General features: G+C 36.2%; 2 protein-coding genes across 3 annotated transcripts in view; one reads left to right on the top strand and one right to left on the bottom strand.

Annotated features, from left to right (window-relative positions):
• The window catches only part of LOC139135890 (actin nucleation-promoting factor WASL-like), a 570409-nt gene that overhangs the window by 107820 nt on the left and 443866 nt on the right, over positions 1-18723 (bottom strand). The gene's annotated exons all lie outside the window — the stretch shown is intronic.
• Positions 4385-13391, top strand: LOC139135869 (protein lifeguard 4-like). Its single transcript, XM_070703623.1, has 5 exons — positions 4385-4743; positions 6435-6543; positions 7595-7700; positions 10029-10180; positions 11747-13391. The coding sequence occupies exons 1-5, from the start codon at positions 4629-4631 to the stop codon at positions 12000-12002; spliced, it is 738 nt and encodes a 245-aa protein (XP_070559724.1). The 5' UTR covers positions 4385-4628; the 3' UTR covers positions 12003-13391.

Raw genomic sequence — 18723 nt, 5'->3', positions numbered from 1 at the left:
GAGAAAGCAACATGCACAAATATTTCACAATATATATTTGATACAGTGACTTATTTTAGGGATAGAAAAATGACAAGATATCTTTCCTTCTCATTGATGCAATTATTTTCCTTTGTGACACAGGTTTTCTGTAGAAAGATGCTTTTTTATGAACAAAATAACAGTTAAAAAAGTCAGTTTTTGTCATTATTAGCTGTGCTTTTATGGTTTCAATGTTACAAGAGAAGGTCCTCTCAGACACTGTACACATCAGATTTGGCTAAAAAAGCTCTCTATGGCTCCTCAGGAGATTTAATTGGATGGTTGGCAAGTCTTAACACCCATCAAAGTTTTTGATTCACTGCTTTTCCTCTTTGATATTAATGATTGTCATCCATTTCTGTACAACAGTTCAGGACATCTGGTTAAGCATAGAAAGTGTGAAATACATTCACAGCTCATTCAAAATACAGCTCATTCAAAATGTACTATATTCAAACTTTAAGACTGACACTTTGAAATTCCTATCTTACAACTGACATGTCAACAATATCATTAAAACATAGAATGACTATTTAAAATATGAATATATGTAAAATGTAAAATATAATTTAATATACGTATATATATATATATATATATATATATATATATATATATATATATATATATATATATATATATATATATATATATATATATATATATATATATATATATATAAAATTTATGTCCACCTTTTGTTTTACCTATGTCGGCGCCAGGGGGGGGGGGGGTCACCCTGTTTTGAAATTTGGAATAGGGGGGGTCACCCTGTTTTCAAAATTTGGAATAGGGGGGGTCAGCCACTTTTGACGTCGGCAAAAAATAATCCACCGGCCCCCCAGGCCGAAGAAACTGACCAGTCCCTTATAATACTATATTGTGAAAAATACCTCATGTTGATAATTCTATGTTTATATTAGAGAGTCTTGTCCTTCTGTTGACCATACATGTGTGGTCAACTTAGACACACCTGGAGACTCGGGCTGAGAACAGCTGTGAGAGGCAGCTCAGAGAAACGGTAAAAGATGTAAATTTTGGACACTATGTTTGCATGACCAGAAAGAGTGTGTCAAAGGAACACTGAGACCAATCTTTGTCATAAAAACCTTAAAAACTATAATTTTTCTAAGCGGCACAACTTTCATTGCTATGTGATGAAACTGAACCTTGTAGGAGTTAATGTAGATTTGTAAAATGGTTTAGGTTACTAAGGCCCCGATAGTCTTAAAGTCCTGTGCAAAATCCCTCACACTTTCCTTGAATGGGCTGTAAGAACCATGCATGTACACGATTGCAAAATAATAAGTCTCACAACTGTATGGAAAATTAAATTTTCAGCTTTCAGCAAATGAGCATTCAAGTTGATGTAGGTAATTTGGTTGATGTCCTCTTGATGTCATTCTTGCTGGTCTAATGTTTTTACGGCAAAAAGGGAATCACTAGTAACTCTAGTCTATAACAGTGAGTTTAGCTGTGACTTTTCCTGCCTCTAGAGTATCACCTACAGAAGCCTTCATCTTCTGTCTTGACATCTGTGATCTGCAGTTGACCATCCTGTGAAACAGCACAGTAATTGTCCCGGGAAAATCAGTGCCTCAAGAAAATGTAAAGTAAAGTGCGAGTGAAAGCTTGGTGGGCAATCAAAACAAAAAATTTAAGTCTTAGAGGAATATCTGCTCTTTGTGATAATAGTTGTAATGAAAAATGAAAATTAAGGATGAGTGCAGCTATCCATTGTCAGAGTAAATACCTCATAATATCTTGCACCTTACATAACACTTGCGAACATTACTCCAATTACAATGTCTATAAATTATTAAATACCTGATTCCCTCGACTCCTGCACCAATGCTACAGCTGTTGGGTACCTGGTTCATAATAACTCCATCGCAATTACTGTCTATTAATTATCAACACATCAATTGTCTATACCAATGCTGCTCAACAGCCATTACTGCTTTGGCTATCACATCATATTAAAACTGCTGTTGTGTCTACTCATTCTGAATAATTAAATATTATTTTTCCAGCTAATTCACCGACCTTTTGACCATCTCTTTGCCAGAATATTACTGGTTTTGGATTTCCTGATGCTTTGCAGATATATGCTTTGCAAACATAGCCATTTCATTTGCAGTATAAACAGGTTCAGCTGAAAGGTATTTCCATATGGATTTCATTTGAGCTAAACTTATAATTGACTTGAATGATAGGTAATGGACACCTAAGAAGGCACCGATTAAAGAGATTCTAGATTCAAATCTACTAATAATAATTTGATTCACTTTTGCCATTTCGGAAGATGAGCTGCTGATGTGCAGCTGCTTAGAGGGTTATATCTGATTGGTAGATAGTTATTATTATTTACAGCAACTTAAGGAGTCTACAAATAGGACTATTCTCTACCTGGTTGGTGGTTTGGAAATGATTCAATGACAACAAATCAGTTTCAGCCAACCTATTGGCTAAAAGCTTTCAAGATGCTGCACATAGCACAAAGAAAGCATGGGGTGCACTTCAAGGTCACTCACAACAGAAAGTTTACATAAGATTTTTTCTGAAACTTCCCTACTGGAAAATGTTAAATAGTTGGGCTAATGTGCAGCACTGAATAAGATCTGACCCAATTGGGTAGCTTAATCTGACCAATATAATGAAAACAATACAAATAGACTCCCTAAGTGGCTGTGAATAGTGAAAAAGGACCAATCAGAGAAAGAGCTTATTCAAGCTGCACATCAGCAGAAATAGTTCTCCGCAACATAAAAAATATATACAAAATATCATGTTCTATATTACATATTATATACATACAAAACATATACAAAAATAAAAATCAAATGTTACTGAGCAAGTTTTGGGATACGGAAACAAATTACTGAAAGATATAAGAATATTTGAAATTCAAAATGGTCACTATATACTCCAAATTCGTATTCTATTGTAAAAAAATTAACTATTTGAGTTTTGCTAAAACCAAGATGGTGAAAGTTTGATTTATTCTCAACAGGCTTCAAAATGAGTCCATGCAGACAAGCAGCAGACTTAGCCAAGTATTACAACAATTTGAGTGTCAGAAAATCTGTCCAAAGATTTTATATTTGCTGGACTGTACCAAAGTTCATCAGTGATGACAGTCAAGCGTTGATGTTATAATGTACTCAGTCTTCTAAACACAATGACCATACATCAAACTGAATTCAACATTTAATTATTGGTTTTATTGCAGATCAGTGAAGTGTCTTCTGATGGGTGTGAAAATCTCAAAGCAATTTAATTGGCTTTATGCTAATTAACTATAGTATTAAAACCTCTAATGTTTCACCAATGCATGACATTGAGCTTGAAGTGTAATTGTGAATGCAGAGCTGATGGTTTCGTCGTGTTTTGACAGGGAACATACAATAAGAAGCGAAAGAGTTAAAGTTTCTGTTTTTGTAGTAGTTAAAATGAAAAAGAAAATTAAATATTTGCAAATGCATTTAATTAATCAACCTATTGTGTTTAGTTATAGTCAGTCATGTGTGCCATGATTTTTAAAGGATTTCTTCCACTTTTAAAGGGACAATAACTCAATTTTTTTTGGTGATATTTTCATTACTTTTCCCAGTTTTCATTTCAACTTCAGACAATGCTACTAGGAATAGATCAAGAAATATCTTCAATAGTTGGTTTTCCTTGCCTATATTGTGGTACACATGAAATAAATGTTATTATCCAAGACGAAAATTCACATTGAAGAATTACCTTAATCCCATCAAAGATAAATCAATAAAGTTATTTTGCAGATAGGATGTAAATACATATTGCATAATGCCTGAAAAGATTCATACCATCCAAATCTTACGATTTTTATGATTTATGTCAACTAGTCTACAATGATTATATGAAAACCTCTAGAGAAAACAAGATTTCACCATATATTGTTTAGTAGGTACTTATCATCTTGTTTTTGTGAAAGTCGAACTTTTTTCACGTAAAAGTTGCCCTGCAAATAAAGGCCACAAAATTTCTGGAGGTTTCAATTTTTATCATGACACTTTGATTGCATCCCTCAACTATTGCTTTCAATTATGAAGAGAACAGTTAAAGTTCATCATTAGTATGTAATGTTACATCGCTACCTTTGTATAGTTTTTCTTTGAAAATATTAGATGTTGATACTTATGTTAAGATTTTTTTCTAAAGTTAATATCATTTTCATATTCCATAACTTATTTGTAGGCGAGCAAGGAGTAGGTATGTTCACTCTCCATTAATCATTCCAATGCATATATGTACCGGTTCCGCATGAACGCCGCTCACATTTGATATCACAATTCTTTTGTTTTTATTAAGAATAGACATCCAGTTTGTCGCCCTCTTTCGGAGAATTGCGGAGGTCAACTGGAGGTCAGCTGTCGCCCTGACGTGGAACGAAAATCACCTGACTTTAACTATTTTCATCTCGTTTGATATGTAGTATATTCGCCCGCAAATTGTTTTAATTGTTTTACAACTCTGAGGTTACTTTACTGTCTCAAGTCTTTCCATTTTCCCGTTTACACCTGAACCGTTGTTGTATAATTTAACACGCGCGACTAGACTCGGACAAGGAGAACAAAATGGCCACTGCGATGGATTCATCGGACCCAACACTGGGTGGAAAATCGCACTCTATTGTGGATGATTTTATGTATGGGAGCAATGTCGCGTCATCCCACGTCTACGTAAGACTAGGTGAGATCGATTGCTTCAGTATTAATGTTGAGCGTCTCAGGACTAGCTCGGCCGAACTTGTTTTTTTTGTAAAATATCAGAGTCACGATCACGATAAATCACGATAAAATGTCATCGGCCACGCAGTTTGCAAATGTGCAGGTAGCAAGCTTTTGAGATGCTTAACCAGTACTATTTTATGTTTATTTTATGTTTATTTCATTTTAGTTTACATTTTTGCTGGGTTTTATCAGATTTTTTGGTTTTGCATTGAACCTTTTATAGTGTGTGTGCTCTCTGAGGAAGGCATGACGTGTCACTCATCATATCCCAAAATGTGAAACCGAAAGTCTAAATTACAAACTCCCATGAACTACCTCCATGCGCCAACGAAGATAATTGCATGTAGCGTTGAAACTTTGACGATCATTTTTCATTGTCAACATGCATGATGCATGTACTGCTACCACTTTAAAATAAATGATGTAGTTTTATTGGAGGGACAGAATAAGTTCACACAGTGCTACACTCGCTGGAACGATTGTTATCAACTAGCATGGTGGTAATTTACTCAACGATGGGGAAAAAATCGAGGGCTTGAGTTCCTTTAGGCCCCCCTCTTACTTGGAAATCACTTTAATCACTGACTTTCCTTGGAAGAATCAAATCAAATACAACTTTGGAAGGGTTTAGAATTAGGGTAATAAGGCATGGATCCATTTTTTTACATCCATGATAGCATGTTGTATATCCTATCTAAGAAAATATTTTGGCCTGGGGGGCGCGCCTTAGGGAACTTTCCAAAATGAGCTTCACTTGATTTTATCCACAGTGTCACTATCATGAAAGTGGATGCTACATACATGACTTCTAGTCACCTTAACCCCTGACCATTTCAACCCCATCAGCCCTGGTCATCTCAACCCCCTCATGCTTTTCATTCGGTATTGAGGGGACAAACTTGTATCATTATCTCGAAAGTAAGTGGTCTGATTTGTTCGACACTCATTGCACTTTGGAGGGCTTTAGTGGAAGTTACTAATGCGCTAAGTGCCAAAAACCTCTACGGCCATAAGGCAGATGCATTTTATTCTTGTACATGGCAAATCATCGCCACACATATTCTGCACAGGTGCTACGCCTTGGTGCCTGCATTTTGCATATCAAAATGGCTAAATTATTGTTTTGAAGCAAACAGATTTATCATAGAAATATCATCAATTCTCCCAGGCAAGTCGCATAATATATTTAAAATGTCAGTGTAGAACAGGAAAAGTGTGAAGAGATTGAAGTGACTAGGATACCAGGGTCAAGGTGACCACAAGTAGCGAGAAGAGGGTGTGAATTACTGGGGTTAAGACAAACAGGGGTCAAGGTGACCTCCTCCATACACATCAGCTGAAAATGACATGATCATTCTTCCAGACTATAGGAATCAGCAGATCCAGTACTATTTTTTGTTAGTGGTCAATACAGTGAATTCACTGTCTAACAGTATCTTTGTAGGAATTGCATGACTTTGACTAGTTTCTAGGAGATTCATACTTCTCACATTCCATCTGCAAGTTAAGTTTAGAACCATGAAATCTACAAGTGCCATGCATTATACGCTTAAAACAATTTGACATGAATAAACAGAAGTAATAGCCATTGTGGATTTTCTCAATGCTAGGGAAAGCTATCAGGATCTTTTTTATGTTTGGCATTTTTAGGATTTCTTCGCAAGGTGTACAGCATACTGTCAATTCAGTTGCTGATCACAACACTGACTGGAGCACTTTTCATGTATGTGGAACCCATCAAAACGTTTGTACAGGGCAGGTAAGTACTGACTGTTTTCCTAGTTCAAGACTATGTAATTAATAGCATCTAATCAATACATAAAACATTGATTTCCAAGAGGTGTATTAAATTTTTTTAATTCAGAGAAAAATGTAGGACTTTGACAATTGCTAATAGTAACCCTATTCCAGGCCCTGAGGGTCAAGTCTTTTCAAATCACCATATGAATTGGGCCATCCAGAAGTTCACTATTATATACACACAACTGTGAAAGATACTGTCACTCACTTTTTTTTAAGTCTTTAAAATAGTCACTTGTTCTAGTATGTAGGTATTCCAAGTGAGAATTATTGTCAATTGTCCATCAAGTTCAATTTTCAAAAAGCACTAGGAAATGATGGAAAGTGCTTTCACCTTGTGGAAATTGGTTTAATTATTTAAAATTTGTGAAGATTTTTGTGTATGAAAAAGATTATGGCAAGATGTTATACTATTTAAAAACCGAGTAAAATTGATGAAATTATAATTTTACAAGGCATGCATTTCCCTAGAATTCATGACCTTGTAAATAACATCAGGATAAACATATTCCAAAGTAATTTCTTTTCACATAATAATGTAATCTATGACCAGTTGAAATTTACTGTTTGAGATCAACACATTCAAAGATTGCAGTTTATCAAATGTTGCATCGTAGTAAATGATAAAATAGCTGTTAAATCACATGGGAAGATGTTCAGTTGTTTTAATGGAAACATTAGGTTGACATAGAAGGACATATTAATCTTTTAACAATGATACTCTAATTTAGTTAGAGAAAGCATAGTTGATGCTGAAAGGGTTAAATGCATTGTTAACAGTCTAATGTAAAGTGTGACTTTGGTACAAAATGAGGCAATGCCACATAAAAAATCAGGTGAAATAATAGCATCGGTACTTGCAGAATACAACCCAAGAATATCAATAAATACCGGTACAAACAGCTTTTTATTGGTTTCATATAAAAGCACGACAAACCTATCTTCCTGATCACAGCGTTTTTGACCTTCATCCAAGTGATTTGTAACTATCATGTTTCTTTTTTTTGTAGTTCTGCGATGATAATCCTGGCATTCATTCTGTCACTGGTAACGGTGATTGCTTTGCTGTTCAAACGCCATGAATATCCGACAAATATGTTCTTATTGGCTGCTTTTGTAAGTATGACCATCAGTAGACATAGATGCAATGTGACTGTCAGTAGACATAGATGCAATGTGACTGTCAGTAGACATAGATGCAATGTGACTGTCAGTAGACATAGATGCAATGTGACTGTCAGTAGACATAGATGCAATGTGACTGTCAGTAGACATAGATGCAATGTGAGTGTCAGTAGACATAGATGCAATGTGACTGTCAGTAGACATAGATGCAATGTGACTGTCAGTAGACATAGATGCAATGTGACTGTCAGTAGACATAGATGCAATGTGACTGTCAGTAGACATAGATGCAATGTGACTGTCAGTAGACATAGATACAATGTGACTGTCAGTAGACATAGATGCAATGTGACTGTCAGTAGACATAGATGCAATGTGACTGTCAGTAGACATAGATGCAATGTGACTGTCAGTAGACATAGATGCAATGTGAGTGTCAGTAGACATAGATGCAATGTGACTGTCAGTAGACATAGATGCAATGTGACTGTCAGTAGACATAGATGCAATGTGACTGTCAGTAGACATAGATGCAATGTGACTGTCAGTAGACATAGATGCAGTGTGACTGTCAGTAGACATAGATGCAATGTGACTGTCAGTAGACATAGATGCAATGTGACTGTCAGTAGACATAGATGCAATGTGACTGTCAGTAGACATAGATGCAATGTGACTGTCAGTAGACATAGATGCAGTGTGACTGTCAGTAGACATAGATACAATGTGACTGTCAGTAGACATAGATGCAATGTGACTGTCAGTAGACATAGATGCAATGTGACTGTCAGTAGACATAGATGCAATGTGACTGTCAGTAGACATAGATGCAATGTGACTGTCAGTAGACATAGATACAATGTGACTGTCAGTAGACATAGATACAATGTGACTGTCAGTAGACATAGATACAATGTGACTGTCAGTAGACATAGATGCAGTGTGACTGTCAGTAGACATAGATGCAATGTGACTGTCAGTAGACATAGATGCAATGTGACTGTCAGTAGACATAGATGCAATGTGACTGTCAGTAGACATAGATGCAATGTGACTGTCAGTAGACATAGATGCAATGTGACTGTCAGTAGACATAGATGCAATGTGACTGTCAGTAGACATAGATGCAATGTGAGTGTCAGTAGACATAGATGCAATGTGACTGTCAGTAGACATAGATGCAATGTGACTGTCAGTAGACATAGATGCAATGTGACTGTCAGTAGACATAGATGCAATGTGACTGTCAGTAGACATAGATGCAATGTGACTGTCAGTAGACATAGATACAATGTGACTGTCAGTAGACATAGATGCAATGTGACTGTCAGTAGACATAGATGCAATGTGAGTGTCAGTAGACATAGATGCAATGTGAGTGTCAGTAGACATAGATGCAATGTGACTGTCAGTAGACATAGATGCAATGTGACTGTCAGTAGACATAGATACAATGTGACTGTCAGTAGACATAGATGCAATGTGACTGTCAGTAGACATAGATGCAATGTGACTGTCAGTAGACATAGATGCAATGTGACTGTCAGTAGACATAGATGCAATGTGACTGTCAGTAGACATAGATGCAATGTGACTGTCAGTAGACATAGATGCAATGTGACTGTCAGTAGACATAGATGCAATGTGACTGTTAGTAGACATAGATGCAATGTGACTGTCAGTAGACATAGATGCAATGTGACTGTCAGCAGATATATACAGTATTAGCTAACATACCATTATGAAAAACCAGTATGACCATAACAGAAGACATAAATACAATATGGATGACAAAAGACAGCAGTTGACTGCAAGGGTTGGGATTGTATACAGTCACTTACATTGTGTACAATATATGCTAATGTAAAATGTGCTAAATGGCTTTTGCCCAAGTGAAAATTTTTCAGTTAGAAATTAGTTTTCCTCTTTCGTGATATTATCCTCCTATACCACTGCATTTATGGCAGTCTTGTTTCAGTGTTTGTAGTTGGACAAGGTGACATAGAGATGAAGGCACGGACAATTTTTATTGTGTCATGTGGCTTTGTTCATTCCCTTGTATGGTCTATGGTTCAGGAGTTTTAGTGACTGGTAATCTGTAAATTTTTTCATATTTCATGAGGACTCAGTGTTTCTTGGCATCCAAGAAGTTCTTTTCATTCTGGACACAAGTGTTATTACTTTGTAATTAAATTATTTAATGTAAAATACAGATGGGTATGCATTGAAAAAAATTGCAATACCATTTCTATCTACATATTGTAATTTGTGTATTAGATATTGATGTTTATGTTTATGTATGTGTTCATGAATTTTCAGACTCTAGTTGAGGCATACACCATTGGTACTGTAGTGACATTTTATGATCAGATGGTTGTACTGGAAGCCTTTGCTCTGACAGTGTCAGTGGCTGTCTGCCTTACTATTTACACTTTACAAAGTACCAGAGATTTCAGTTCATGGGGTGCTGGGTGAGTACATTTTCATTGATACTTACATAAGATCTACATCAGTTGACCTTATCACCCCGATTCCCTGGTACAGTAGTCCACCATTTTCATGCAAAACAATAGGCTCTTTCCAAAACTTCATATTGAAAGGATGAATTGCTATAAACTCATGTTAACTCGTGTCAAGGTAAAAAGTGAATATTTGCCAGCTCACATTGTGATCAGTATTTTATGATCAAAACTCAGTAAATAAAAACAGGTGTGTGGGTCTTTCATTTTGTATATCACAGACCACACAATTTTACTAGCTGTGTGTCATGTTACAGTGTTTCTTATCACAGTCATACCACCTTACAAAAATCAATAAATGTATCTGTTTATGAGAATTTATGAGATTATGAGGTGTTGTATGCCTGCATGATCAACTTTCCAACTGCCAAGGAATACTCATTATTAGGAAGAAGATTGTGTAAACAAATTCCCAAATAATGATTAGAATGGAAGGTCAAGTACAGGCCAACAAGTTGTAGGGACGATCACTACACTCTTTGAAACTTTCCTCAACATTTATAAAATATTCATTCCAAAGTCACTTTCTTTTCCTGCGTTTTATATCTGAGATAATCAGGCATGCAATCATCAACCTGCCAATGTGGTTGTAAATTCAAGTTTGGATGTAGCCCTGGCCAATCCAGATGTTGATACAACTGTATTGTATTTTGTGTTAAAGATGACTGCTACATGGCAAATAAAAGTGAAAGTGTGAAATTTAGTTGGATATTATCTACAGATATTAAATTTTTATGAAGTGAAGATAATATTTGGTATCTTGACAAAACCAATTTTGAAATCTGTGAAGCGTGGAATATATTAGCGGAAACCACATTTGGTATGGAGTCCCAGGTCACTGATTAAAGAGCTTGGCAACAGCATGTCTGTAGTGGATGATAAATGAGTTATTCATCTGAAATTGAATATACATATGTATTTTCATCCATGCCATCGTCAGCTGGTGTATCATTCATTATTCATGTTACGTGACACTTTGTTTCATTTTGTATCCAGAGCGTAGTAATCTCTGTCAGCAACATGACAAAATTTGCATCTATTGAGTAGAATATTTTGATATTGTGCACCACCTGTGGTCTCGCCAAAGTGTAGTTTTTAATGCTGAAGCTAAATGTACAACTGATGATATGTAGGTTTTTTTCAGCACCTTTTCTGATCTCGTTGACAGAATATATGTGATAATTTGTCCAATTTGCATTCTTGGTGAAAAGGCAACTTTGGAAAGAAAGGTTCATGCCTTAGTAAAAAGTACAGAAAATACCTAAAATGTTCAATTGTATGGTTAGGTTGTAGGTTTTCAGGAATCAAACTGGAGAGCATTGGCCCTGTAAACAGCAGATAGTAAGGGACCCCCCTAAAACTGTAGTGTGGTAGTTACAACTCCCTGTATTCATTAGAAAAAACATAAGTTGCAATATGTTTTCTCACTCTACAAGCCAATGTACCATTCTAAAGATTTTACCAGGTGTACCTTGGCTTTAAGCACAGATATAATGAGTTGATGTTTTTTTCTTGTAGTTTGTTCTCCATGCTGTGGATCATGATAATGGCTGGATTTCTGCGAATATTCTTCCAGAGTGACACCCTTGAGCTCATCTATGCCATGGCTGGCGCCGCTCTCTTCTGTGGCTTCATCATATACGACACTCATATGTTAATGCATAAGCTATCCCCTGAGGAGTACATCGTCGCAACCATCAACCTATATCTGGACTTGATCAATCTCTTCATGTACATCCTCAGAATTCTCAGTGAGCTAAACAAGAAAAAATAGAAAACATCATCTACTGGCAGAGGGATTTTTCATTTTGAGAGGGTTTTTTCATATTATGAGTTGGTTAAAGTTTTGGTTTATCATTTCGGTATAACTTTTTTATTTGTCAAATTTAATCTAAATGGGAGTTTAAAAGTTGTTTCACGGTCAGGAATACTTTTGACTGACTAAAAGCTATTGTACAATTATCAATATCTTGTTAAAAATGCTGTAAACTGCTAATGTATCCCTGCAGTGAATTGCACTTCTGCAAATGTCAGAGATGGCATTTTAAGTGTCATAGTTGTCATTGAAAACAAAAGATCTATATCATTTTGTTAAGTTCATCATATTTTCTTTTCAACATCCTTCAAATAGAAAAGTGTTTATTCCGATCTAAAGCATGCTGACAATTTTGTCAAGACAATTTTCCCATGTCATATATACCTTTCAACTCATCTGTATTGGAAATTGTAGTGAAAGATTTTATATCAGTGAAAAACAAGACGGGTCACATCTCCTCAATGCAAGCAATATGTGTGAACAATTAATATGCATACAATTCATAAATGTGTTGACTTTATCACATCAGATTATGTCACATTCCAATCATTTGAGAATAACGCAAGAATCTATGAAAGCGTTGATATCAGTGTACATCCATTGAGAGATTCTCTGGGGTGAATGTTCTCTTATTTTGATGATCAGAAATGAGGGACAGATGATTTTATGTTTCCCCCACATTAATAGCATGAGAATGAATTTACTGTGACTTAGGTACATCTTATATTTTTATGTTATCATTTATCAATATACAGATACTTCAGTGGGTTTTCTGTCACAAAACCTTGGATCAGGCATGTCACAGTTTCCATATTTGAATACACTGTACTGTTTTATGTTTTTACGGTGTTCTAGGTCAACTGCTGTATTTACAGTACAATAATTATCAACAGACACTGATGTCTGAACCAGGACCCACTGATGATATGCGTCACTCAACTTTCAGCATTTCACACTCCATGCAATGAGACTATTATATCAACCACACAAGATTATAGGCAATATTTATGCACTGCCCTGCCACATACAGTGTGTTAACTCAAGCCAGACAGTGTAGTACAAGTATTGCAGCTTCTATATGGGAAATGCACTTCTACTATTCACAATCAAAGACATGCAGAAGTCTAGATTATTTTTGCCAAATTTTCTTCCAGGAATATCACTCGTTAGACACCAAGAATAAAACAGAAATACATGTGATGCTTTAACATTGCATGTGTATATGTGGAATTAGTTACGGTTTATGGTTATGTAAATAAGGAAATTATTTATGGATCATATATTCAAGGAAATGATATTTGTTTGCACAAACAACAATAAAGGTTCATTGATGGTTTATACACTCAACTTGTATGCATGGATGATTATTCTTCAAATTCCTTGATGTATTTGATAATCTAGTAATAATTTAATTATTTATATAAGGTCTAAATCATATAAAATTTGTTCTGAGAGACTGAGTAAAACTCAACAAATTTGCAATGTCCATGCAATGGTTCGCTTGGGAATAGCTTCAAATTTCTTGTCTTCTCCTTTAACCCTTTCATCCCCAGTTCCCTGTATACAGGTCTAACTTTACCATAGAAAACAATGGATTTGGAACAAACCATGGTGGTGAAAGGGTTAAACCATGTGTAGACTAGTTGCCATGGTTACTCCATCTACTGACAACATCAGGAACTTCAAAAACCAAATTAGTCTGTGAGACATAAAAGTGAATGTAGACCAACAGTTCTCAAAATACTGCTCCCCACCCCCTTGAAAAAAAATTCAATCATTATAAGTGTTTTCTTTGCTGTCAAAAGGGGATAACAGAAATATTACACAGCCATGGGGATTATATACACTAATGGCAGTAGATTGGCCCCTTCTGTATCAGTCAAATGCATCACCCTGCCACCAATATCCATAGTTGAGCAATAAACTATAAAACATATTCACTGTTCTGCAAGGAGTTAAAATACATCAATCTGCTTTTAATGTTCTCATTAGCCATAACTTACAAGGAAAAAAGAGGAATATTTTCAGGTTTTGTAAAACTGTAAGAAAGTGATTGAAAATCCTGGAAGTTAAATAGCTGTGATGATGTAACTTATCCAATGTGACTTTAGATCAATACATGACAGTATCTGCTGGAAGATTATTGCTGACAGTCAAGAATTTCATCATGAATTGTCATGCATAGACCTGCTGTATGTTGAAATCCACATTTTACTTTTATTTTATCTCAGCCACACTGTCATTCACCTTGTCAGGTGCAGCAAACCAGTTCCCTGTAGAGGGACTGTGAGCAAACTAATAAATTCAGTCAATTTTACAAAATCATCACAGAGCATAATTCTTAAACTGATATACCAATTTTTCTAGATTTTGCCCACGAGTAATTTTTTAGATTTTGCGTGTGATCATATAAATTTGGAGGGGAATACGTGAAAACATACAGTCTCACTGAATTATGATACTCACTGCCTGCCAGTATCTATGACCTGCCTGCTTCTCACTCCCCACAAGTCCAAGCTCCCCTCTGCCCTCACCTCTGACAGCTCCCCACTGCCCTCACCTCTGACAGCTCCCACTGCCCTCACCTCTGACAGCTCCCCACTGCCCTCACCTCTGACAGTTCCCTTCTGCCAACTGATGTACATATTGTGACATATAACTATCATTTCAAACTTGGAAAATTACTCCCCTTTAACGTTAGGCACCGAATCTTCCCAAAAGTTATAACACAACACTATGCTCCCTCTATCTATTTTCTATTACCCACTGCAAGATATTAACTACCTAAGCCTACCCACTGTAAAAGTTGGAATGTCTTCCCTGCCCACAGTAAAAATTGACTTTTTCTTCCTCTCCACAACTTATTTTTTAATTTGCCCGCCAGCTGAAAAAAAAACTGCATTCTTTGCACGAACAGCTTCATTGGCACACTTGATCGTTTGTGTGTTTATGATCTGTATTGCTCTCATACTTTGCAGGGGTTTCTCTAGCTGTAGTACAGTAGCTCGAGGTTTTACCTGGGTATTTTGGCGGGCGGCAAAACCAGACCGACCGACCCAAATACCCAGGCAAAACCTCGAGCTACTGTACTGCAGCTAGGGTGTCTCGTATGGTTGGCAATTAGTCCCTTGTGATAAGTAACTTATCCACTACATTAGCATTGTCGTACACTAGCCCTGCGTACAGGTCTGTGTGTTCATACTCTCGTATGAGGAGAGTGTACATTAGCGGCCAAGTTAATGATAGTGTCTTTGTAGCGTTTCTTATGACATCTACGTTACGTTGAAACATTAACAACAACACAACAGTTATGTTCGTTGAATTTTATTGGTCAACAACAACAAAACAACAACAACACGACTAATAAACATAAACAACAATACAAACAACAACAACAACAACCAGATGTCTGGGTACCCTGTGCTATGTCGTACAAGTGGTCTTCGCGCTTCCTTCAATCACAGTTTTCGATGTATCAGTCCAAGGCCATTACCGACGACAGTTATGCCCCGATTGCCTTGTTACTCACAGTAAGTGGTGGAGGAGGTCCGTAGATCCTCGATTTTCTCGAGGATCTATGATTGGTCAGAACTTTTGCTGTGGGGGCTACTGTGCAATATGTGATGCAGTATGTTGATTGGCGCCCTCTACAGTGAAAATAGTGGCCAGCCGTGATATCTTACGCGAAACGGCTCGCCATATCTCCGGGCAGGGTTGGAAACCAGCTGAGATTCAGGAAACCAACCCAAAATGTTTTCATAACACTATCTATTATATTTTAAACAAAATTCAAAATGGAATGCGAAGTGAAAGTTGTTCGTAACTGCCCCTCCAGTCACATGACATGACAGGGATTCTCAGAAGTAGAATTGTTTGTTGATACGGAGTGGCATCAAAACTTGACCGCCTGTGTCTCAAATGATAAGTGACTACATTCCTGGCCGTGTCTAAATTTGTCACTTTGAGTCGATCTTGACGGGCATAGCAAGCTAGCAGGGTACACTTACCTATTCTGGACACCTGGCACCACTAACCATTGGTCAGGATGACCCCGTTTTGTTATTGTCATAATGACAATAACAAAACGCTAAAATGATTTTTATATTTGCTTTTTTGACCAATGGTTATGACCCGGAGCACACAGTAAAACTCAATAAAAAGAACACAAGGGTAAAATGACTAAAATACAAAATTTTAAAAGCTGTTGAGTCTGTTCAATTTTCCGATAGCTCTGTTGATAAAAGTAAGCATAAAGCTCTGTTGGTTTAAAAGTCGATACTCCGAACAACGACCAGATGGGAGTAAGTCAAATTCATGAGTAATGGATGCTAAAACTTGGAATGCAAGATGGATTTCCTTTGCGTAAAAGTTACGCTGCAATATGATGTCATTTGCAGCAAAGGCCATCAATGTAAGGCTTATGTTTTTCTTAGGAAATTGAATTAGTTTGATGTCAGCAAGTCTCTGATGACGCTATTTTATAAATTGTTCTTCGAGAGTATTTTCACATTTTCAATTGTCTACTGGTATGGGAATTAAAATGTAAAGAACAGAAATAGATTGGTAAGATATATGCCTACTTGTACGATTTTAATCATCCACTGTAGGACCATTACCGCTCTCGAGATTAGTTAGTAAGCTGACAACAGCCGAATCGTCGGCAAATTTCACAATATTTATTTTTCATGTATTTAAAGGTGCTAAAAAGACAAACTCTATGTATAATTGAAACATACATTGACCGGAAACTGTTTGACAACACCGGAACGTCTTGGAGGAAAAAGCCACAACGGAGATGAAGATGATGAAGGTAAGGATGAAGAGGAGGGGGACTATCTTGAGGAGGAGAACAAAGACAGTGAACCAGAAGATAGAATGATAGGAGTAGTTGATAAGACTGAGGAAAGTTCTTCAGGAAGTGATGACAGTAAAAAGAACTATTTCACGTGACGAGATCTGGTCTACAGAGCACGATATGGAAATCACTCTGCTATGAAAACTAGACTGAATGACACACACACCCATTATGCTATAACATAAACCAAGTTTAAAAGATGAGAAGCAGATGACACAGTCCTCGAAGAGCAGGATGAAATGCTTTGTGTTCAGCTACTCAACAAAGGCAATAAGTATGCAAGCAGCATTCGTATTGTCCAAAATTTATTCAAGTCCTGATTTAAATTAATGGTCGTGCCACATATGGAGGCTATGTTTACCATCAATTTACCGAATATTTTGGGATTCTGTGGGCTGTAGAACATGAAACATGAGTTAAAAATACTCAGAGTAAAATTCTCAAAGATATCTAAAAAGTTACAGATAATGATCACAATGCAAAGCTATGTGGTTGTGCTGTGTTAAATTCCATCGTCACATCGTGATAACATGCCATTGCAACATACTAGTATTGTTTTGTGAATATAATTAGATCAATTATTTGACCGGGGTCATATTTTACAATTGATAACTTGATAGTGCCATACTTCAGAATGAATACTTTTTAAGGGGTCAGCTTTTAAATTTCTTTTAATACGTTTCTTAAATTCCGCTACCCCCTCCCCCCTCGTAAATAATAAAGGCTCGTCACTATAAAACTGCATTGTATTAGGATAGTACTAGATCTATCTCGGGCTGTAGCCGAAATGGACGTGTAGATGCAAGACCAACATCCTGTTGAAACACAAAACCATCGATGTTTACTTTTTCTACATATTTGTAATTGGCTGGTATGGTTGCAAATTAGGCAAAAATCAAGTTTATTCCAACATGTAAAGCAGTACATCAAATTGAAACCTGTTCGCCCGACTGTACTCTGTATCAGTACCTCGTAGTCAAGACAACCTGTGCAGTCGATATTTCACTAAGTCAGTACAGACAGCCTGTTCAGTCGATATTTCCCTACGTCAGCACTATGTCACAGAATGTGACGCTTTGTCGACAATTGAATTAGGGCGCCAAATTGCGTCCAACTGTAAACACAAATACCTAAGCTATCGACTTCTATCATATATATTAAATCAAAATTATATAAGTATTATATCAAATATGTTCAATCATGGCATAAGAAATTTAGTGCAGAAGGAAATAGGTTAACATTTATAAATTGTTGAAGAACGATTTTGGTTTAGAGAAAGTTATCAAACAGAAATAAAGTATTTTAAATTTAAGAAGATTGATTTCAAAATTTAGGCTGAGTGATTGTGACCTTGAAATTGTATTTGCCAAGAAAATAAAATCAAAGACACCATCTGATATAGATTTTGTAAAAAATGCTACATTAATGCTGTTGAAGATGAGGTGAGCTCTAGCATTTTTTTCATCGTAAGAAAAACACAACTGCAAATTACAAAGTAATAACATAAGCAACAAAGAAACTACTTTAAAGCTATCATCAACTGCAGTCTAGCTTTTGGGGTATTCCTAAAAATACCATATATAAAACTCAATTATAGATCGTCTGTGCATATTTAGACATCTAGTAATTTGCAATGTGATGTAATACAATGTTGTCCAATTACTTTTCTTGTCAATTATCGTCTTCCTCCTGCTCTGTCTTATACTTTATTAGTTTTATAGCTTAATTTTTTTAATTATTGTAATAATAATTATTATTTTTTATGGTACTGTATCCACAGATCATTATCAGCAAAACGTTTCAAAATAATGAACAGGAAGGCAG

This window comes from Ptychodera flava, chromosome 6 (assembly GCF_041260155.1).
Source record: "Ptychodera flava strain L36383 chromosome 6, AS_Pfla_20210202, whole genome shotgun sequence".
NCBI lineage: Eukaryota > Metazoa > Hemichordata > Enteropneusta > Ptychoderidae > Ptychodera > Ptychodera flava.
The sequence above is the reverse complement of the archived record's forward strand: the minus strand, read 5'-3'. Positions and strand labels throughout refer to the sequence as shown.

Coding starts and splice junctions, on each gene's coding strand:
- LOC139135869 (XM_070703623.1), top strand. CDS start 4,629: ATGGCCACTGCGATGGATTCATCGGACCCAACACTGGGTGGAAAATCG. Junction 4,744..6,434: donor CCACGTCTACGTAAGACTAG/GTGAGATCGATT, acceptor TGGCATTTTTAG/GATTTCTTCGCAAGGTGTAC. Junction 6,544..7,594: donor AAAACGTTTGTACAGGGCAG/GTAAGTACTGAC, acceptor TTTTTTTTGTAG/TTCTGCGATGATAATCCTGG.